Source organism: Antennarius striatus, chromosome 13 (genome assembly GCF_040054535.1).
Source record: "Antennarius striatus isolate MH-2024 chromosome 13, ASM4005453v1, whole genome shotgun sequence".
Taxonomy (NCBI): domain Eukaryota; kingdom Metazoa; phylum Chordata; class Actinopteri; order Lophiiformes; family Antennariidae; genus Antennarius; species Antennarius striatus.
Window position 1 is genome coordinate 15,911,760 of NC_090788.1, and position 21,429 is coordinate 15,933,188.

The 21,429-nt window shown below is 39.3% G+C and overlaps 2 protein-coding genes across 3 annotated transcripts; both read right to left on the reverse strand.

Moving 5' to 3' along the window:
• Positions 1 to 221: 221 nt before the first annotated feature.
• On the reverse strand, positions 222 to 3,964 carry coa4 (cytochrome c oxidase assembly factor 4 homolog). Of its 2 annotated transcripts, XM_068331541.1 has the most exons (3): positions 3,849 to 3,929; positions 2,865 to 2,937; positions 222 to 813 (listed from the first exon to the last, which is right to left on the reverse strand). In XM_068331541.1, the coding sequence occupies exons 2-3, from the start codon at positions 2,877 to 2,879 to the stop codon at positions 517 to 519; spliced, it is 312 nt and encodes a 103-aa protein (XP_068187642.1). In that variant the 5' UTR covers positions 2,880 to 2,937; positions 3,849 to 3,929; the 3' UTR covers positions 222 to 516. The 2 variants fall into 2 exon arrangements, with proteins under 2 accessions (XP_068187642.1, XP_068187643.1); XM_068331542.1 differs by lacking the exon at positions 2,865 to 2,937 and having other exon boundaries at positions 235 to 813; positions 3,849 to 3,964.
• Positions 3,965 to 16,394: 12,430 nt separating this feature from the next.
• tpbgl (trophoblast glycoprotein like) lies at positions 16,395 to 17,462 on the reverse strand. Its single transcript, XM_068332120.1, has one exon. The coding sequence runs from the start codon at positions 17,460 to 17,462 to the stop codon at positions 16,395 to 16,397; it is 1,068 nt and encodes a 355-aa protein (XP_068188221.1).
• Positions 17,463 to 21,429: the final 3,967 nt, after the last annotated feature.

The window sequence follows — 21,429 nt, forward strand, 5'->3', positions numbered from 1 at the left end:
GAATAGTAAACAAAATGTGTACTCTCATGTTTACTAAAGGGTATCTGTATCCAAATGAAAATATATACAACCATATGTCTATGTACAAATGTATGTATACCTATGAATAAATTGATTTTTAAATGAGTCAATGTGTTTTTAAAAGTAAAATCATGATTAAAAACAATACTGATGTCAACATTGGATTTCAGGCAGATCAATAATTCAGTCAAACATGGATTTATTGTATACAAAATAACACACATCACACAACACAGCCACTATTGTCCTTGAAAATTTTTTAAATTTATTTTCTCAGGATTTTTTGATATTGTCAAGATCTATACAAAGAGCAAGATAGATAAAATGAAAAGTTTAGAATGCTCTGTAGTTGAAACTAAAGATTCACCATTTTCATTTTAATGAACATCAGTACTTAAACTTGTTTACTTTCCAAACAAATTACCAAATGCTTTACCATCTTTCCAGCTCAAGAATATCAAGCAGGTTGTCAACACATTCCAAATTCAACTGAGGTTAGCTCGGTGCAGACTGGGTGGAAGTTGGATGCTGCCTCCCCAACTGTTCCTTCTTTTTATTCTGGAAATTCATCATGCAGTTTTTGAAAGTCTGAACCTGACTCTGGCAAGCCCGCCAGTCCTGGTGTTCAGCCATGCACTCCTGGACAGCATAATGTAACTCAGCACACCCGGTGCGGGATATCATGCGATCAACAGGGTCATCCTCATCGTCATTGTCTTGTTTACGGCTGCGGTCGTGGGGTGAAGGGGAAGTCATCTTTTTTTGCTGCCCAGTGGTGACAATGTGGGCTGTCTGTGAACGACATCAACAATTACAGAATAAGCTTTCTGTACTGACCTCTGCTATGAAATGCTCAGTCTACATTTCTTGTAGTGAAAGCAACAGCATTTTATTATTAACCGTGATTCGATTTCAATAATTTTTCCTCTCGTCTTTTACGGTTTTGGTATGCATTGTAAATCTATCCTAAATGCTTTGTGAATTTTTCAACACTTTTTGTGCCCTTTAGTTCACTAATAGTCCCTAAAGAGTAGGGTTCAGCCAGGTAATCGTTTCAGATGAGTATCGGGTACGGATAACGCACTTTTGATGAGTACGAGCACGATACGAGTAAAACTTGTCAACACTCGTGCTCTGGCTGAAAGAAAATCTTTCCGACTGTCTTGACGCTCTGTGATTGTCCAGTCACACAGTGCCCGCCCTTCCCTACAGAGACATAACACTGCAGCCAGAGATGCCCCACACTTGCGCACACAGAAATACATTGACTGATCTCTCTGTGCGCGGCTTTGCTGTAGCTCACGTTGCTTTCCTTAGGTTTTCTTGCCTCTATTTCGGTCTATTTAAGATCACTTGGTGAATGTGTTTGTTTTGTTTTGTTGCACATACGCAGAGCATTTGACCAGACAGAGCTGAAAACTGCTTGTGTCGCATCGGTCACTGCCTCCAGTTGTTTTATGTTTGTTTTTTCTACGTGCTTGCTCTTAGTTTGAGTTTCTCACTTCATTTCAACATAATAATTAATATACTGTATAGATATTTTAACTGTTACATACCGTGCATGCGAGCACACACACACACACACACACACACACACACACACACACACACACACACACACACTCTCTCTCTCTCTCTCTCTTTCTCTCTCTCTCTCTCTCTCTCTCTCTCTCACACACACACACACACAATCACACACACATGCACAAACAAGATACACACACAAAAACACACCTTAATCAACATTGTGTGAAAAAAATGGCAAGAACATTAGCTGGTTAAAATAATTGAAAAAAAAAAGTTGATCATAAAGTTAATAAAAATTAAAAAGTTTTGTTGAGTAGGACAATTCTTGTTCATGCATACTGTGCAATTCATAATTTCCTATTGAATGCATTGTATTCATTAATGCACTTCATGTTCATAAAAAAACTTGTCTTGTCAATAGTTCCTTTATTATTGTGATCAAAAGCATTGAATCCGAGGCTGTTCTGTAAATATTCATCCATACACTTAAACTTGTTCTTACTTTTGTAATCAAAAACATTGATTTGAATCTCAATTTTGAGGCTGTTCTGTAAAAACTTCCCAAAATAAACAATATGGCAACTTCTGATCAATCCATAACAATTTCAGACTTAAAACAATGTACCGATTTAAGTCATACCCACTTCCGGTCTTAAATCCTGCCTATTCTGAGTACAGATAATTTAGATGGTTGAACAGATACAGATAGTGGTGTACTCGCTCATCCCCAATGAAGAGTAAAAACAAAGAAACAAACTTCCATAGATCAACATTTGCCAATACTTTCAAAGAATTTTTTTATTTTATCTACATATACCCTCAGTATGTTCTCTCACTCTCATCTCCCTCACTTGCCACTGACCCTTGATATACTTCACAATGCAAATTTTCTACATTTTATATACAAGTTTTCATTCCTATAATTTTTTATTTAAGATGTACACATATGCACAGATTATTGTACAGACAATCATTCATGCTAAAATCACTATTTATACATGCCCTCTGGGTCTCTCTCATCAAGTCCATTCACTTCTGATTCATCGTTTGGGCCATCTTACCAGGCCCAAACGATGGGTTGTGCCTGCACGTCATGAGGAGGACGACTACTACTTTTACCAATGCTGAAGGGGGAATGCTGTTTACCGACTGTGGAGAGTGTTTTGTATACAGTTGTGTCACAACAAATTAATGTTGCTTATGTTTTTGGTTTTAGTGTCACTTGTCATTTTTTTTTCTGTTGTTACTGACCAAAGTATATTAACTTAATATAATATAGAACAATATTTCCCACCAATATATTTGAATAAGCTCACTTGAAAAAGTCTCATGCTGTCACCAACTCCACCCACTACCTGTCAATCAGGCGACCAACCAATCACAGCGTATCTGCCAGAAAGAATTACATGAACAACATGGCGTAAGGCATCTCCTATATTAGAAGAAGAAATAACTATACATGGACTTCCCAGTTAACATAATTTTAGAGTGTCATAACTGTTCCAACAATTTTCATGTTTTTGAGCAGAGTCCAAACAGCAGGAACGACACAGCAACAAATTCTGAGTGAAACTCAGGGGAGAAGATTGCGTCACAAAAACAGTAGTGCTACTTAGCCAGAGCCAGTGAATGCCAAGCACGAAAGGAAAATCGAAAAGGTGGGGTATACAAAAAAAAAAAGCTATACAGTGGATTAACCAATAAGAATTTTACCATTTTTATATACCATCTATTTTGCTCCATAGAACAAGGTAGCTACTTATTCTTTTCATATGTTTGGTATGAAGTCTGATATTGTTTTGTCGTGGAATTTCCACGGGTTCCAACCCGCCAGTTCAGTAGAACAAAATTACATTTTAACTTGTTACCCGATGCAGACTATAAGTGATTGTGGTCTTTGTGACTCCCTTGAGTTTACACTCTGACGTAATAAAAGTTCAGTGGATTATATTCAGATTAAAAACAAATTTGATTATCATGCATCACCTGTTGAAACATTTGAGTGTCTACAATGGTAGCATTTCTACGTGACTACATGTGATTTTTCAAATTTAACTTGACGATAACGTGCCTGGATTTTTAATTTACTGTGACTTTCAAACAAGAACTTACTTAAAAACAAAACAAAACAGAATCGCTTTACTCAAGTAGCCTGAGACGAATGGGCTCCTGTAACAACAGCGAGCGTTAATGTCAGGCTACCGTGGTCATTTCTGGTTGTGGGGTGGATTAAACCCTGTTTAGTCATCATCCGCTAAAGAAAACAAGATGCGGCTCCAGAAAGTGTTAACATCTCTTACCTCTCTGTTCTCTCTCGGACATCTATCAGTCGATTATCTGAAGTCAAATTTGTAACACTTGCGTCCTACCGAACACACGGATATTGACGGAGGACTTATTTCAGGAACGGACGAAGGTGCAGCCGTAAAATTGTTCCCGCGCAACAAAAGTTCCGCTGCACCCAGAGAACCCAATCTACAAAATATTCGGTGCTGAAATGTAACAATGTACTGAGCATTCATTCAAGTGCTTGGACACTTTAACCTTATTTTACTATTTCGATTTTACGCAAATTCATGGACTAATGTGTCCCATTACTATCCAGAGGCAAGTAGGCCATTGCACTTTTTAATCCACACCTGACTTTAATTATTCAATTCAAATAGCTGTGGTTTGCCTCCTGTCCATTAGGGCATCTTAAAGAGTATTTTTACCTCCCATAAATTAGATGATTAGGTGCTCAATAGTGACCTGAAGAAGGTCTCTTAAACTTGCTAACTGGGATTGGCTCCAGCAGACCCCTGACCCACAAAGCGGCTAATATAATGAAGACCAGGCAATGACGGATGGATAAACAAGACCACTTTAGATTCCTTGAATTAACTGGATATATGTTATTAGAAGCAGGCCTATTTTCCTATGGAATGATAAAACAACTACACCAATGTATAGTGTGCATATATGGGACATTTGACAATAAAGCTGACTATGACTACGACTATGGTCTTTTTAAGAAAACAACACTTCCATGATGATATTGGGGCAGATCACATTTTGTACTCCCAAACCTGAACTATGGTTTGCTACTGCACAATGTTAACCAGCACAATGTGCATGACGTTCACAGCCCATTGCAAAAAACAAACAAAAAAACCCCCAACGTTTAATTCTTGTTGGCCAACATATAGAAGGTGCCAATGGCATCAGAAAGATTTCACGCTCTGTTTGGTTCTGATTATGGATTTTGACATTTTAAACAATTAATATTATATGTGCCAACTAAAACATATTGCGTTGTCCCAGATAGCATGAAGACCAGGAAATGATACATGATACAGCAATATGATTAGAAATGGGGTGTTCGTTAAAGAAAAGAACGATAGCTCTAACTTGCACAGACTCTAATGAAGGGAAACATCACGTTCTTGCTTTGATCTTGTCCGTCAATCAAGCAAGCTGATCGCTGAAATTAAAATTCTGATTATGAATATGTTAAATGAGAAATTAGACAAAGCAGTAGGCACCACAATGAGCAATGGAGTTAACTTACTTTGGTGCATTCAGGGTAATATAAATTCACCCTTAAATGGTTCCCAGTTAATTTGGTTGTTGCAAACTGCTGATAAATATCATAATTTGCCAATAAACTTAATATTAAATTGGGAATGATTAATTTTGCAACATATTTATCAATAAATCAACTTGTGCATCTTGCATTTTCTTTATCTTACAAATACTTACAGACACACACACATGCACACACACACATCAGTATACATGTACAGTATATTAAATTACTTGCCTGTTTGTGGTCTATGCATTTCAAAAGGAGAAGATAAATTTCTGCCATTAAATCCAATATCTTTTATTAGACCAAACTATGCATCTTGCTGAAAGGACACACACAGCAGGGAGGATCAAACATGAAAGGGGAAAATACACTCAAAGCCATCAGTTTTGAAAGTGTGTGACAAAAGTTCTGTGATTGATAGGAGCCACAGAATATTTCCATGTGTCACACATGGGGCCTGTCAACTAGTGAAAAATTGATTCAACTTTACTGAGTTGTTTCCAGGAGCAGCTTCTGCACTACTTCTTTACAGCAAACCCTGGCTCTCACCTCAGCTCAACAGTTTGGCTACTTGCTCTCACTGAACCCTCTCCTCGTCATTCCCACTGGTACTGCACACAAAGTCCTTCCATATGAGTCTGAGGAATACAAAGATCTCCATGGCTGAGATTCTGCAGTGAAAGATGAAATATAATATATAATGACCGAACTTTAAGCACAGTACAATCAATAATCAATGCAGAGACTTAATGAAGATAGAACAAAGCTGCTGTGCATTTTGAACTGGTTCAGATTTATTTCTTAAATGCACTTCACTGAAGAACATTACTTTGACAGATGTCTGTTGAGATATTTTAATTTAATGATAATTCAGGAACACAGTGTGTAGATATGTATTTTAAATAAAACTATATGCCCCAAAGAGGGAAAAACAAACAACTACAACAACAAGTAACACATCATCCTCTCTGAGGAGCCATTTAAAGGCCTTTCTGCTGCAGCTAACACCGCGGGGTTTTACTAATTAACCCAGTTTGAGATTTCATCATCCAAGCATGCAAGTCAATGACCTTTCTTTTTGCAAACACATCCTTTGTTGTTGAAAGATACCCCAGAATAATCTTACTTGTGGGTCTTCTACTCTAGTAGTATGGACTGCCAGCTTAGGAACAAAAATGTATTTAGAACAGAGAGTAGCATATAATATGGTTCAATAGAGATTTAATAAATAATGAACTGACACGATTGATTGTCGATAAACAAATGACCTAAACTGTGATTTGATGGATGTATGGATGGATGGACGGATGGAAGGATGGATGATTGGTTCACACAGTTAAACAAGATATCTATCTATCTATCTATCTATCTATCTATCTATCTATCTATCTATCTATCTATCTATCTATCTATCTATCTATCTATCTATCTATCTATCTATCTATCTATCTATCTATCTATCTATCTATCTATCTATCTATCTATCTATCTATCTATCTATCTATCTATCTATCTATCTATCTATCGATCTATCTATCTATCGATCTATCTATCTATCTATCGATCTATCGATCGATCGATCTATCGATCAATCGATCTGTCTGTCTATCAATCACAGTTAAACAAGGCCATAAAATACAAACTGACCACATACCACATAATGTCACGACAGTGGGGATGAACAGGATTCCCTAAAAGGTGGAAACGCTTCACTATCCTCTTTGACTCCAGGGAACCCTGCTAATAAACCCCATTTGTGATGTCATTGCCAAATAATGCTTGGCAGTGACTTTCTGCCTGTAACAAACCTTTTAATGTTCAGACTTAAGCCTAATTAATCTTATCTGCATCCATTAGGAGGTTTTGCACTCTTGCAATTAAAACTGCACTGGGAAGGGGTGATTGCTAATGGTAATGAGTCATTAGTGCTCCTGCCAAATAGTCACCTCTTCTCTGTGGTGCTGCAGCAGATAAGGCCAACAGTCCCATCTCCTGCACAACACTGTAGCCCCTGAAGGAACATAATTGGTGGGCTTAGTGTGATGAACAAAAGAAGAACTAAATTAAGGTCACACTGTTGGTAATGAATACAAGTGTTACACAGAATAAGTAAATATCTGAAATACTCATATCTTCTGCAAAGGCCTGAAGTCAAACCAAAGGATGCAGTCAATAATGTTGTGGGTCATCACAATGAGTAGGTAGGTAAATGCAGTCTGTCAGGGGTGACAGGGTTCAAGGTATCTGCTAATAGCAAGTACTGATTGAGTGATGGTGCTGTCTTTTCCAAAATATAAAATATTCATCCCTCACTGTGTGGAACTTGTTATTGTTTTTAATACAGGCCAAAGGGTTCAAAATGCAGAGTCAGTAGTAGATTGTTTATATCTGGTGCAGAAACAGAATGTTATTGAAAAGGACTGTGGCTGACGGCAGATCCACTCTAATGTCAGTATAAGCAAAAGCCAATGCATCAGTCCACCCAGCTCCTAAACTGTCCTCCTATGAGGTCAAAATAGTTTTAATTCACCCACTGCTCTGAACATAGGACAATGAAACTATTCATGACATTGTCTTTCTATAAACTGGAGTTTTTCTGAGGCAGGACATTTTCAAAAAGAACATCTTGTCCTAATATTCTTGTTACAGGGCAAAAATGTGCCTCACTACCTCCAGAACAATCTGGAGGTGCAATCAATTGTTAAGGAACATAATGTCTAGAGCAGACTGTATTAAGGAAACTGTGAGAGTCAGAAGATTAAGGACACATCGAAAAACATTCAAACTTGGTGACAAAGACCTAGAGATGTGCAGTAACCAGGAGGACCGAGATTATAAACGTTCTATTTTTTGTCTTCACAGTTCACAAAGTGAGTAAAGATCAAAAAAAAAAAGAACAATACACAAAACAAAAAAAGGAACCCCCCAATATGTGGCTATAAGCCACATATTGTGGGCTATGGCTGTTAATTCATTGCCAAATTGTCATCTAAATAGGTCAGTTTAGTTATTACAATGAAGATTCATCACAAACACACCATACCCCTAAATGAAGCAACTGTGCTTTTAAATATCACTGATTTTTTTTTTTTCAAACCATGAGGAAAATTAGCTCATATTCTTTTAACCATTTACAGAGGTTTGGTGCATTAAGCTGTTGTTCTGAGGCTTTAAATGAAGGATGGTTATGGGTAATGAATGTGACTCTTCCTCAAATGTAATTTGTCTGTTTAAGAGGAAGGCAAATCATTTAACAGGAGAATTTGTTTGTTTGCGGGCAAGGTCATGCAGCAATACTCCCAGTGATGAATCACAAGTGGGACTCATTAGAGAGACTCTCAGGAATTAAAGAGGGCAATCCTATCCTGGGTCATCATGTCCTTCTTAATGGAATTTTAAATCCCAAGGGGAGTCTCATGAAAATATCATTCTTAGGCAATAGTTGATGGCATTATTTATGTTGTTTGGGTTCTCTGATGTACAACTCCATTATATTTGAAAGTCCATCCATGTTGATTGTTAAACCAATATCAGAGCCTTATGTTTTAGTAAAGGGTGAGCTTATAAATCTGGTTTGGTTTTTGATGTATTTCAATCCTTGAGTAGCTAGTAGTAGATGCATAAATGACAGATTCCTGATAAAGCCAGACCAAGAAGAGCTCTGGCACTGCAAGTGAAATAGTGACATTTCAGGACTGGGGACGCAGCAGATTATTTCATGTTCAGTGATGGAGAGGGTTGGGTTTCAAAACAAATAAATAGCATGCAGTCACTGTCAAACTCCAACGTTTTGGAGTTTGACATCTTTCATAACATATGGGTGAAAGATGTTGTGAAAGTATGTGTAAATGTATGTTCCCACTGTACCTTCTATTAAACTTTCTGTGTTGGCATTCATCACCGGCAGAATAAATCCATATATTATTCCCTGATGGCGCTCTCCTCCTCAGCAGGTGCACACGTTCTCTTGACTGTTTGACCTCAACGGCTATCCTGAGACTCATTTATGAGGTGCAGGTTAATGATTCTTGTTAAAAAGAGGACATTGTATTTTTTTTAGACTTGAACCTTAATCAATCTTGTCCCTGTTGCAAAAATATTGTTTTTTATTCGAGTATCACTAATTTCCAGAACTAGTACTAATATTTCTGTAAATAATGAGTGAGAATAATATTAAACTCGAGCCTTTATGGTGCTCACATCCTTCACAGATTACTTGCTTTAATAATCTTGAGACTACTATATGTACTTCCATGCAAAAATTTTGTGCCAGACAAAATTAAACTGTGTCTCTACCTGTAATTATTTTTCTTTCAATAAATTCCCAATATGTTTGACCCATTCATTCATGTTCAAGTGTCCTCTAATTGTATGCAGCACATGTTAGAGTAAGTCATCACAGGCATTTCAAAAGAATCACACAATTTAACTGTGATTTCTATGAATCTGCCTTTTATTTAAATGTTAAGAATCACTGACCTATTTCAGAGGTCATGTAAGAAATTCAGCCTGACTTGTGAAGCCGTTTGATGGTACATACGAACTTTGATTCCTTTGTCCAGCTGCTCTTGCACCAAGATACCACATGAGGGCAATAGATAGATGTAAATACCCACTGCATGGCATAAAATGTATGTTTATTAAAGTGTGTTTGTGTGTGTGTGTGTTTGTGTACGCGTGCGTGCGTGTGTGTGTGTGTGTTTGTGCGGCAATGTGACAAGGCAGCACCATTGTAAGGGACAGACTTTACTTTATTCAGCAGTGACTTTTATATCCATATATAAATTGTTTAGGATGAAAGTATTGTGCTGCCTTGGCTTGTTGCATGATGATGCTGCCGCTGTGATGGTGTGCGGTGAGGACACAGGTTTGCCGTTGCTCATAAAACACTAGACAGGCTGTCAGAGCAGCTGCAGCTTTCTCTGTAGAAACAGGTTACTGTTAAGACCAGTCTGACAATCTGCTGCTTCTCTTGACTGAAGGACAGCATGAAATATTCAAACTGCAGACACTGCATTTATTTTCACAGTCATTTGAATGATATTCTGCCCATCACACATTCATCCTGCCTAGACTGCACAGACAGTCTAGCTGGCAGATAATTAGCAAAGCTCCAGGAAAGTGCGGTAAGATTGATAGGAACAAAACATACAATAATGAAGATGAATGATTTTTATGATATTTAAATATTTTCTTTGAACTGCTTCAGTAACCAAAATGACATAAAATACATAAATTAATTTGTAAAATGCAGTCACTCAGCTGTTTGTTGGATGAAAAAAAAAAAAAAAAGATCAGCAGCTTGTAACAGCCTTAAAGGCCAAGAAGCACCAATGGTTGGATTTTTGTCATATTTTGATCACTGCCTGGGACCTGAATTATATCGTGTGCATCAGTGTCACCTTTTCAATCATTCTGCTAACTGAGGATATGACGCACATTAACAGTTCCTGCTAACAGATTTATCTAATCAAGCGAATGCACCTGAGCCCTTGCTGGAAGGTATTTGATTGAAATTCATGTGTGAAATCTCAGGCATAAATGTCAATGTGCTCTCTGTGTATTTCCCATGAGCTCATTCATGCGCCGACTTGGTAACTGGCAGAAAAGTATGCAGATTTAATTAGTGTAATGATCTGAGACACTTGCACAGTTTGTTAATACAGAACATGTTCTTCTGGTCGAAGGTCAATCGACCACAAAACTGTATTTACACAGGAGTCCAGGATGAATAAAAATCAAGACGAGAGCTGCTGCTGCAGCCTTCTTCATTTCCAGATGTGAACTTGATCAAATCCAATGTGACCTTTGACCTCTAAGACCATATTGTTTCTCAATATTGGTAATTTTACTGCAGAGTCACCAGAAAACACAAACACTGAGAGGGGCTTTGCTGGTGGAAACTGGAATTGATGCTTTATTCAATAATTATCTGCCTGAGTAAAGAAAGAAGAAAAACCAAAATGATGACAGATAGATAAAATAAAATGATGACACACTAAAAGCATTGCATTCCCTGAGGTTGTGTCGGCCATCAAACAGGATGCGCTGATCCCAGAATAAAGGACTCTGACTCCTGTGAGTCCTTCTAATGAGCTGCCTTTGTGATGACATTGCCAAATGCCGGATAATGACCTTTCCTGTAACAAACAAACCTTTTATTATTCAGATTTAAGCTTAATTAATCTCATAAGTACTTGTTAGGAGCCCCAAGCCTGCATTGTAGCAATTACAGCTGGGGGGAAATGTATATTATAATGAGCCATTAATGTTGGTCTGGAAAGCTGTAATTTACTTTAAAGTAAACATGATGAATTGTCAAATGGGCGACCCCTCTGTGGTACACATTCAGAGCCTTGTTGGTCCCAGCAGTGCTTGAAAAGCTCTTTCTTTTGAGGGATACCTGACATCATCTACTGAGTCACATCTCAGTCCTCCTGGTGGACTTCTGTGAGATCACTTCTGCAAGGTCTGGGATAGTGGGATCATGAGCCAAAAGACACCCCACTAGAACATTTTATTCAGAATTCAACATTTCTTGCATTGTTTTATGATGTCTGTTCAAATATTGAACAGACTGACATTATGGCTAACATTACTGTGCGTTTGTATGTGTACATCTCAAGATAAGTAAAAAAAAACATTATAGCGCTGTAATGACAATAAGATTTCAGTGTTGACAAAGAAAAACATATAGGTCTGTACCCAAAAACTACTGAAGTTTCATTTCCAGCACAAGATGAAAAAGAACCAAAAATCAAAATCAAAATATTTGAAGCACATCTGAAAAGAAAAATCTTCAGTTCTGATTAGTGTCAATAATTATGATCAATGATAGGGTAATGAAACAAAAATTCCAATCCACTCACTATGTAAATACTTCCATACTTACTAGAGAGAATGACACAATGTCATGTAATTCAGTTGATCTTTAGTGTGTCATGTCATCCATTGACCCTTTCTCCGTTTCATAAACAGTTAGTCCTATTTCCCGTTCACTGAATCCAAGCTGCAATAAATTTCTGACCGTTGTGGCAGGCTGAAGATTTATGGGTAACGTGAAAGCACAGTGCAGCGGTGTCATGTAGGACACTGATAGCAGAGGAAGAAAACAGAAAATCACACTTCACTCTCAGTTCTCCACAAACTACAAACGAAGCACAGGTTTCATTTCAGATTTGAAAATGTTCACAGCTAATGCTACAGAAGGTTTAACTGATAAAGTTAGCTGCAGATAACCTTCTATTGCTACTGGGCTTCAATTTTAGAGTCAAACTTGAGGGTTCTATATGACACAAAATAAATGCATTTTCTCAAGGTTTTCCAACAAAAACACTCATTTTTACTTGCTCCCCTATATCAGAAAGTGCCATTCAGATTTGAGGCCAGCTGTGACATCATAGTAGGTTTCATAGGAGGTGCTGCAGGTCTTACACAAAAATCTTCGTGGACGTATTTTGGGACTTCAGAGTTACATAAACAGTTGTTAATAAGTGAATACAGTAGTTCTGAACCTTTAAGCTGTGTCTAACTTGACAGACGTGAGCCTCCAGCAACACCTCCAACCAAACACCACCCCTTACCTTCACACAGCAGCGACATTACACCCAAAGAACAACATGCTATTAGGCTATAAATAATTACACCCATTTCCATGTGTCATGAACTTCTCATATACTGCTTCCCAGGATGCCAGTCTCACCTGGACAAGCAACAAACACTCATTTTCACTTTGTGAAAGCACTTACACTGTCTTCACAGCAGCTTCATTCTGCAAAACTTATTGTAGGATGCGTGCGTAAAGAAAGCAGTCCTGTTCAATCAGTGGTCAATGTGCCGTGAGACATTCAAATTACTCATCATGTTTAAAGCCTTCCAGCACAGGATATGCTGCAAAGTGTCCTGCGGTTCAATGTGATTGAATTCTCCCATAACAGCAGATTTTAAAAGTAATGTCATGTTTTCACTTTCATTTCAAACATTTTCAGTTGACAGTTGGCTTTTGTCCACCGCAGATGTTCTTATATACAGTATATAAAACAAGATGATGAGTCATTGTTTTGCACAAAGCAAGGACATGTGATGCTGGGACTTAAAAACTCTAATGAATCTTGCCTGTGCTTCCCTTTTCTTTAATTTGTTTTTACTACACCCTTCTTTTTCGCTGGGCTCAGCTTAAACCATGTCCCCGTGTCCTTAAAGAGTCACTCAACTGGATAAAGTCATTTACCTGGATAAAGAAGACTGAGAGAAGAGAATGGACAGAATGAGGCGGGTGGGCAGGGAGGATGTCTTCGAGTGTATTTATGAGGAGAATGTGACTGGAAAAAAAAAAAAAAGAAGCACAGACAATGCAGAGCTACAACCTGAATACTCAAGTCAGTTTTGTCATTTTGACAAACAGGAGGAAATTGATCTGTGGTCACCATCTGTCTTTGTCTCACAAAAATATCTCACAGTTGTAGAAAGAAGCAACTTGTGTTCATCTTTCTGGTTCTATTGTATCGAGCATGGCTGTAGTTTTTTTCCCTAACTTCAACGTTCATCTTACCAGATCCATGCGTAATAATAATAATAATAATAATAATAATAATAATAATAATAATAATAATAATAATAATAATAATAATAATAATAATAATAATAATAATAATGTATTTAGTGCATTGATTACTGTGTGTGACCCATTTCTAAGGTTGCTCAATCTCTCTTAGAATGAATGTCATAATGTACAACATTACATATTATTGTTAGCAGCACATTAATACTGGACCTTCTTGATTAAACCTGAAGGGAAAAATCTGACTATAAAAAAAGGAATTCAGCTCTGTGTTCAACTTTAAATTGCCATCATGCTAAAATTGTAAAGAGGTCAACACGGTAAAAAACGATATGATAGATGTTTGCGTGTCATCTACCACTTTTTTTTACTCTTTTCCAGCTTCTCTTTGTCTTGTTAAGATTTAATCAAGTTATCAAACCGAGTCAAGTCAGTGCAGCCATTTGTATCCTTGAACACTGCTTTCCTAACGATTAGATGTCAGCCATTGTGCGACATGACAGTGAATGGTGCGCTGCCATGTCACCGTGCCATGTTGGTATGATAAGTGACAACAACTCACATTCCATTGTCACGGTTACGTAAAGGCGGCTCCTGCACTGCTGACATGGTGAAATACCCTCATCCACAGTGGACAGACAAACAGCAATGATGAACAGTAGATAAAACTAGATGAATGCCCCCTACTTACTCATTAACCTTCAACTTAATATACAGTGCGCCCTCGCGCATTCGCGCATCAATGCTCGTGACTTCACATCATCGCAGATTTTTGGTAGGCAGTCACGTGATACCGTACGCATATTCTATTCGCTGACGGCATCCGGAAATGCGCTATGTTCTGTGGGTCTCGGACTTACGTGAGACACAAAAGTGCTTCAAACAGTCGCTTAGCGTGTGGGAAAAAGTAACACAGATAGAAGGTGGTTTAATATCAGTTTGGGGAGGGTTCATTTAAACGTTTCAATTATCGTAAATAATAAGATAAATAGTTTTTCGTTCTATCACGGAATTCATTAATCGCGTGTGGTTCCTGGAACACATTACCCGCAAAGAACGAGGGCGCACTGTATAATCATCTTAATGTACATATTAACGGCCAATCTAAAGAATATCAGTCACATCAAGATTTAAAGGCAAGTGAAAACAGATTAAATCAAACTGATCCTAGACAATTTCCCCTTCCATTTGGTCTCCGGCAGAAACATTCATTACATTAGATGTGACGCCAACTATGACTTGTGAGTGAGACAAATAATCATCACTGAAATCTCTGTTGGTTTCACAAAAATGTTTTCACTTCCTTCTTATCCTTCGGATGGATATTTTCACTTTCCGACACTCCTGCCTTTTTTCTTTCATCGTTTCATGCGTGACCTTGGCTCCGGATCCCTGTGATCACAGGCCTTTAGAGGTTTGTAGAAAGACGTCACAGGTCAATCACTATTATCCATGGTTTATTAGTCGCTGTGCCAACGAGATGAACATTGAATTGGCATTCTGTAGCGCAGTGTGATATACTGTCACTCCAGAATGATGTTCTGGGGTCCTGGTCATTTTGAATGTGGGTGTGAATGTTTATCTGTCTGTTATATCAGACCTGTAATGAACCGACCACAGAGTGTACTCCACCTCTCCCCTGACGATTCTTCTCCTGCACATCACCCCGCAAAGGGTTAAGTTATAGAAAATGGATGGATGCGTCTCTTTGATTTAAAAAGAAGTGAATGTGATGAAAGCTCTAGACCTATTTGTGAGCCTAGTGGTGACAAGTGGACATGTAACCACAGCAACACTGGGAGGATGCTCACATGAACACCTTCCAACAATTTCGCAAAAAGTATTGTGCAAAAGTCAAAATTCCTCTGCTCAGTGTTCAGCACAAAACTGCATAAAGTCATTATGTTCCTTGAGATTAAATGTAGTGACCTGAAGAACACTGCTAAGTCAGCATTTTTATTTGACCTTTTTATTAAGGCTTTGGTTGTTGTTTTTTTAATCCTACAACAATCACATGCATGGATACACTCTGTTCTTTCCTCCTGTGTCCCTTTACTGATTATTGACCTGATGTCCAAATGATACATATGTGAAAATTTTCAGAGATGATACCTTTAAAGACAAGGCTGATAACTTAAGCCATGAGGCAGATGATGAAACTTTATAGTTCACTTCCGCATCAGCTGCTTGCAAGAACATGGCACACCACCACTCACCACTCGTCACCGCTGCCCCAGTCTCCTTAACACTTTTTAAACTGATGCACTTCCTCCATCATTAGATATGAAACAGGACTGCCTGGTTTTCACTGCAGTTTCATGTGAAATATTTTCAGTTTCCCAGTATTCATATATCAGTCTACCATTTCAAACAGTTTGTCACTTGATTAATAAATAGTTTAACAAGCTGCTGTATGGCCTGTAAATTGACATGATACACAATATATACAACATGTACAATAATTTCATGGTGATCTAAGTGACTTTGGCTCCGTGCACATCCCAGTGTGACAAGGATACTAGCAATTCCTTGTCCAGCTGCAGATAATGATCATATTTTTGGTGTTATTGTTTGTTTGTCTTTTTAAAAACCGTTTTTGTGCCATGCCAGCATGTAACCAGAGAATTCTCTGTTTTTTCTAATTGAAAACACCCACAGCTCCCCAATCTCACTAAAACACTGCCCTCTCGCTGTCCAGCAGTCTCTTCCTTCGGGTTATACAGCCACATTGGCCAGCCTGGGGTCTGAGTCCTGCTCATAGCGGTAATGGTAGACCTCCATCTGGTCCCGGCATGCCTCCCTGATGTTATTCAACCACCTTTTGATACCTCCTCGGTTGAGATACAGCACCATGAGGAACACCACCCCTATCAGAGCCAAAACTATACCTAGGAACACATAGGAAACCGCCTCGAGGTTCTCCTTCATACAATCCACGTCCTCTCTGTTGAGCTTTTCCACAGGAACCCCCCTCTTGGCCTCCGGCTCGCTGCACAGGAGACGTCCAGCATCCGGACACTGGGATGAGTTCTTCAACCAGTAGTAGAACGGCTCCAGCTCACAGTTGCATCTGAAGGGGTTAAACGACAAGTAGACGCGAATGCGTCTTTCCTGAAACAAATTGGTCACGTTTTCCCATCCGATGCTCTCTATTGAGTTGTTCATCAGCACTAATGCATGGAGGTTATATATATCTAATCTCATCAGTGGGATGGATTTCAGCATGTTTCCCGCCAACTCTAGTCTGTGAAGGTTGTGCAAACTTTGCGCGCTGAGCGCATTTGCGAGCTGCGTCGTGGCTGGGGGCAAAATAGAGTCATTGAGGTAAAGAGAGCGCAGCTCTAGCAGCCCATGGAAAGCCCTGGATGAGATGGACTTCAGCTGATTGTGGCTAAGATCCAACACATGCAGTCGGGAAAGTCCCAGGAAGGCGTACGGTTCAATAGTCTGTATTCTGTTGTAGGACAAGGACAGTGTTGTCATTGCCAACTCTGTGCCGTTGACACTGAACGCACCGCGCTGTAAAGTTGAGATGTTTCTCCCTTTGAGTATAAAAGTGGACGTCCATTCCGGGATGTCTCTCGGTACCTCGGTGTCCTCTCCATCACGGCAAGTCACTGTTCCGGAGTCTCTGGCACAGACGCAGGATGACGGGCACGCATCATCCATCCTGACGGGCGCGAACAACAGACACACCACTGCTGCGTAACACCAGCGATTACACACAGAAAAAAGACTCCTGGAAGTGTTGATACTGAGAAATATCCACATGTTCTCCCACATATGACTCTCGACGCAGGTTTGCGCCGAAGTGTTCCGCAAAAAATGTGACCGACTGTACAGTAATCCTGTCGGGCATGAAAAGTCTACCCCGTCCGGCACCGGTTACTTTGAACCGTCTGGATGAGAAAACGCGCTTTCTCAGGCATGTTACCCCCGATCTACATTTGTCAGGAAAAAAAAAAGATGAGATTACTCTGGGATGCTTTCGCTTGGGACGACGGACAACAGCTGATTGCGTAAAAAAAAAGCCGCTGATCTTCGCTTCCTTGGCGAATTTTTTTTACGCCTGTCACAGAGAAAGAGAGAGAGAGGGAGGGAGAGAGAGAGAGAGGAGGGGGGGTCGTTAATTTATTTATTTGAGAAAACCTCTTCTCTGTTATAACTGGTTAACTAACTGCGTAAAATGCTGTACAGGTATATTCAAGTTGTATAACCCGGGAAATCTATTTGTGTTTACGTGTTGGATCATATTTTTTGTTTCGTCTCTTTGTTTTTGTCCCTGATCAAATTAAAATAGCCACTTAAAGTTGACGAGTCACAAAATGCAAGGTTTCTAAATTGAAATGAGTAATTGTGACTTACATGTTTATGTTCAGTGTTTCCTCCTCCATTGAGTTTCTTTCTGTTCCAAAACAAAGAGCTCATTTATCTTTGTTGTAGGGTAATATAAAATCCAGATCAGCAGGTCTTTTCCTGTCCACACCAGGCTTTAATCATTACACACTTCTATTACAGCATTATTCTAATTATGTGTAGGGTATGGAGCCTGTTTAATGGGGCCTTGGTCAAAATACCTTTTACGCTCAGTGTAGATTTAGCAAACAAATCAATAATCCAGAACACTGGTCCCATCAGATGTTTGCATAGAGCCTGTATTTCTTGACTGACATGGGAGTGATGCCTCCTTATTGAATGGAAACAAGATGGAAGTGTGAAGACCTTGTGAGGGTGAGACAAATTCTACTCTATTTTGTGTGACTTCACAACAAGAGGGTTCTGGGTTCACATTCTCTGTCCCTTCTGTTTGGATCTTAACTTGTTCTCCAATAGCCCAGGTATTATGGGTATGTGGGATGGATGGATGGATGGGTAAATGGATGGATGGATGGATGGATGGATGGATGGATGGATGGATGGATGGATGGATGGATGGATCAATATGGAGGCTTAAGTGGAAAATTCAGACTTCATTTTCTGTGCTCTCAGTGAAGATCATTCTGTGTTGAAATAAGAATTTAGTGGAGGACAAATAGTAAGATGGAAGCAGAGAGTTGGTATCATAACAGTTATTTAAGTTTCCAATAAGAAAGAAGAGATTGAGGGAGTGAACATTTGCTCAGCCTAAGATTTTGTTGGAAGTTCACTATTTGAACATTTTGCTGCATGCCTCAAAACTCTTCTGTGTTCAAAGGGAAACAAGAACAGAAGTAGCATCCAAACAGAGATTAAAGAAGGTAAGAACAAAAAAGGAATGAGCTCCAGTTGTTTTTTAGAAAGTGACAACATCACAGCATGAGCTGAGGAAACAGGGAGACAGGAGAGAAGTTATAGATTGCAAAAAGGTCACCAAAGACGCTCCAGATAGTGGAACAGCACTTTTTCCCCCATGTGCATCTGTATTATCTCAGCCTCATATTGGTGGCAGTGCCATGTTTCTATCCTCTCCATTAGCGCACCCTGACACCAATGAAAGTCTCACCAGCATTAGTCGTCCATACCTAAGGGTTTTGTATGTTTTTCATGATCTTGGCAAAATATTTAAGCATTCAGATGTCACACTATTGACTTATTCAGATGGTGTTGAGCATTCTGACTGTCAGATAATGGCGATAACTTTTCTCTCAAATGAGTCTAAAAAAAAGAAAACTTGTGCTGTATAACAGTAACGGTGTCATGTACGGACACCAGAGGAGAAGTTCTCATTCATAGTTTTTTCAGACAGGCAAAATCCAGGAAACAAGAAATCTCAAAAAGTCCAACAAACTTGAAGCTTAGCAAGGGTAGAAAACAATCTGGAAATGAACGAAGGAAGAAGAAAGCCACAGGCTCATCAGCCAGGTGAGGCACAGGTGTGGAGATGAGGCACAGGTGCAGAGATGAGGCTCTGCCTCCTGCTACACTCCAGAGTCTCCAGCACTGCAAAGCACAATTACAGATCCATGATAAACTGGTTTAAAAATTAGTTTATTCACTAATCAATACCATCAGTTTAGAAATTTGCACAAAAGTGGTCTGACGCTGATGACAACATCAAACCCATTACAATCATAGGCGCAGGACAGCAGGAATATCACCTCTCCTGAAAGGTGGTTACACTGAAAAAACAATTATGTCACATATTTTGTAAATGTAGATCACGACTCACCTCATACGTCTTCAACATTTGTCTCATGTCACTTTTCCAGTGTCACAATGTCAAAATATGACTTGTCCTATGACAAGTAAGTGAATGGTCAGGGAATGACTGCATGATTGGCCTCCAAACAGTGTTTATCTTGTGATAGTGAAGTATAATGAAAGCGTTGTGTGAGACATGGACGAGTAAGCAATGTGTTTAGAAAATAAAGTTAGTTTAATTTGATACTACCATAACTACTAACCTACCATAACTGGTAGTTTAGCAGTTATGGCAGTGGAAGCCAACAGCAAAGAAAATACATTATGACAGCTGCTTGTGGCATAGCTTAATCTTTACTGGGGATCCATTATGCTCTCTTCCTGTGCACCCAGAATGTCGTATGAAAATGTCAAGCTAAGAAATGAGTCCCAGCATACCAAGAGGACACCTAACAACAAATCATCAGTCTCTAGGCAGCAAAGATGGGGAGTGTTTTATTCACCTGAAAAGAGAACGCAGTCAACATGACCAAGTGATGATGAAGTGTGTGCAAGTATCACAGAAAGATTTGCCACTCCTGGCACAGGAGCAACCGAGAGATTGCAAATTAAAAATAAATTTTCATGTTGTGACTTTGGGCAAGTTTTGGCTGAAGGAGTACCCATTTGTTTTAAGTGGTGCCATTGCAATTCTGCTACCACTCTCACTGATGGATTTGTGTGAAGTGAGCATTTGGAGTGGAACTTATGTCAGGAAGGAGTGAAGGATTCGACTGAGGTTCTGTGGACAAGGAGATACATGTCTGCCTCTACATTGATGTGACTTGTGGTATTATACTGTATACAAGAAATGGGTGCTCTTGAAGAGAGAAGGTTGAGAAGCACTGATGTAAAACATAAGTGCAAGTTGGCAAGTATGTTGAATTACACCTTAATGTAAGGTAAGAAGCCAAAATTAGATGACAAACAACTCCAGACAACCGTGTCACATGTGGTATGCACTGTAGTTTATACAGTGCATTAATTCATTCAGGGACTAGGATGCACTACTTAATATCAGGAAAGGAACAGGTATGAGCCTCCTAACTATTCTTTTAAAGGTCAACAGGAACCATAGAGGACATTTAGGCCTCTGTGTTTGTTGATATTGGCATGGCACTGGGGAGTCGTGAGCTGATTCCACTTTGCTGTTCGGTCCAAGAGCACTAAATCTGGAATGGGCCGACACAAATGACTATGGCGGGGATGTAAATATAGACACTGGGAGACGGCAGCGCTGAGAAACGGAGGCCGAGAGACAGCAAGAGAGGCCGAGATAGAGAATGATTGAGAATGGTCTTCCTGCTGGTGCTCCTGATAAGCTCAAAGCGCCGTATTTACCTCAGGTTGTTTTGCCTATTAAGGCATATGGCATTGTATTTCTTCCTCCACACAAACAAGGACATCAGTCCTCCTCCTCTCCTCCCTGGACCCCCTCGACTGGTCCATAGGTGTCCAATCCATCTGCCGGTGCAGAGCGCTGATTTAGAGGTGGCTGCTATTCAAAGGCCATTGCTGGGACATTGTTGGGGTGTCCTCCTTGTGGCCTTCAAGTTGACACCGAACCTCATAATTGATTTCCTCTTGGCTG

What these genes read in the sequence shown, in the direction of transcription:
- tpbgl (XM_068332120.1), bottom strand. Translation starts at nt 17,462, where the DNA reads ATGTGGGAGAACATGTGGATATTTCTCAGTATCAACACTTCCAGGAGT.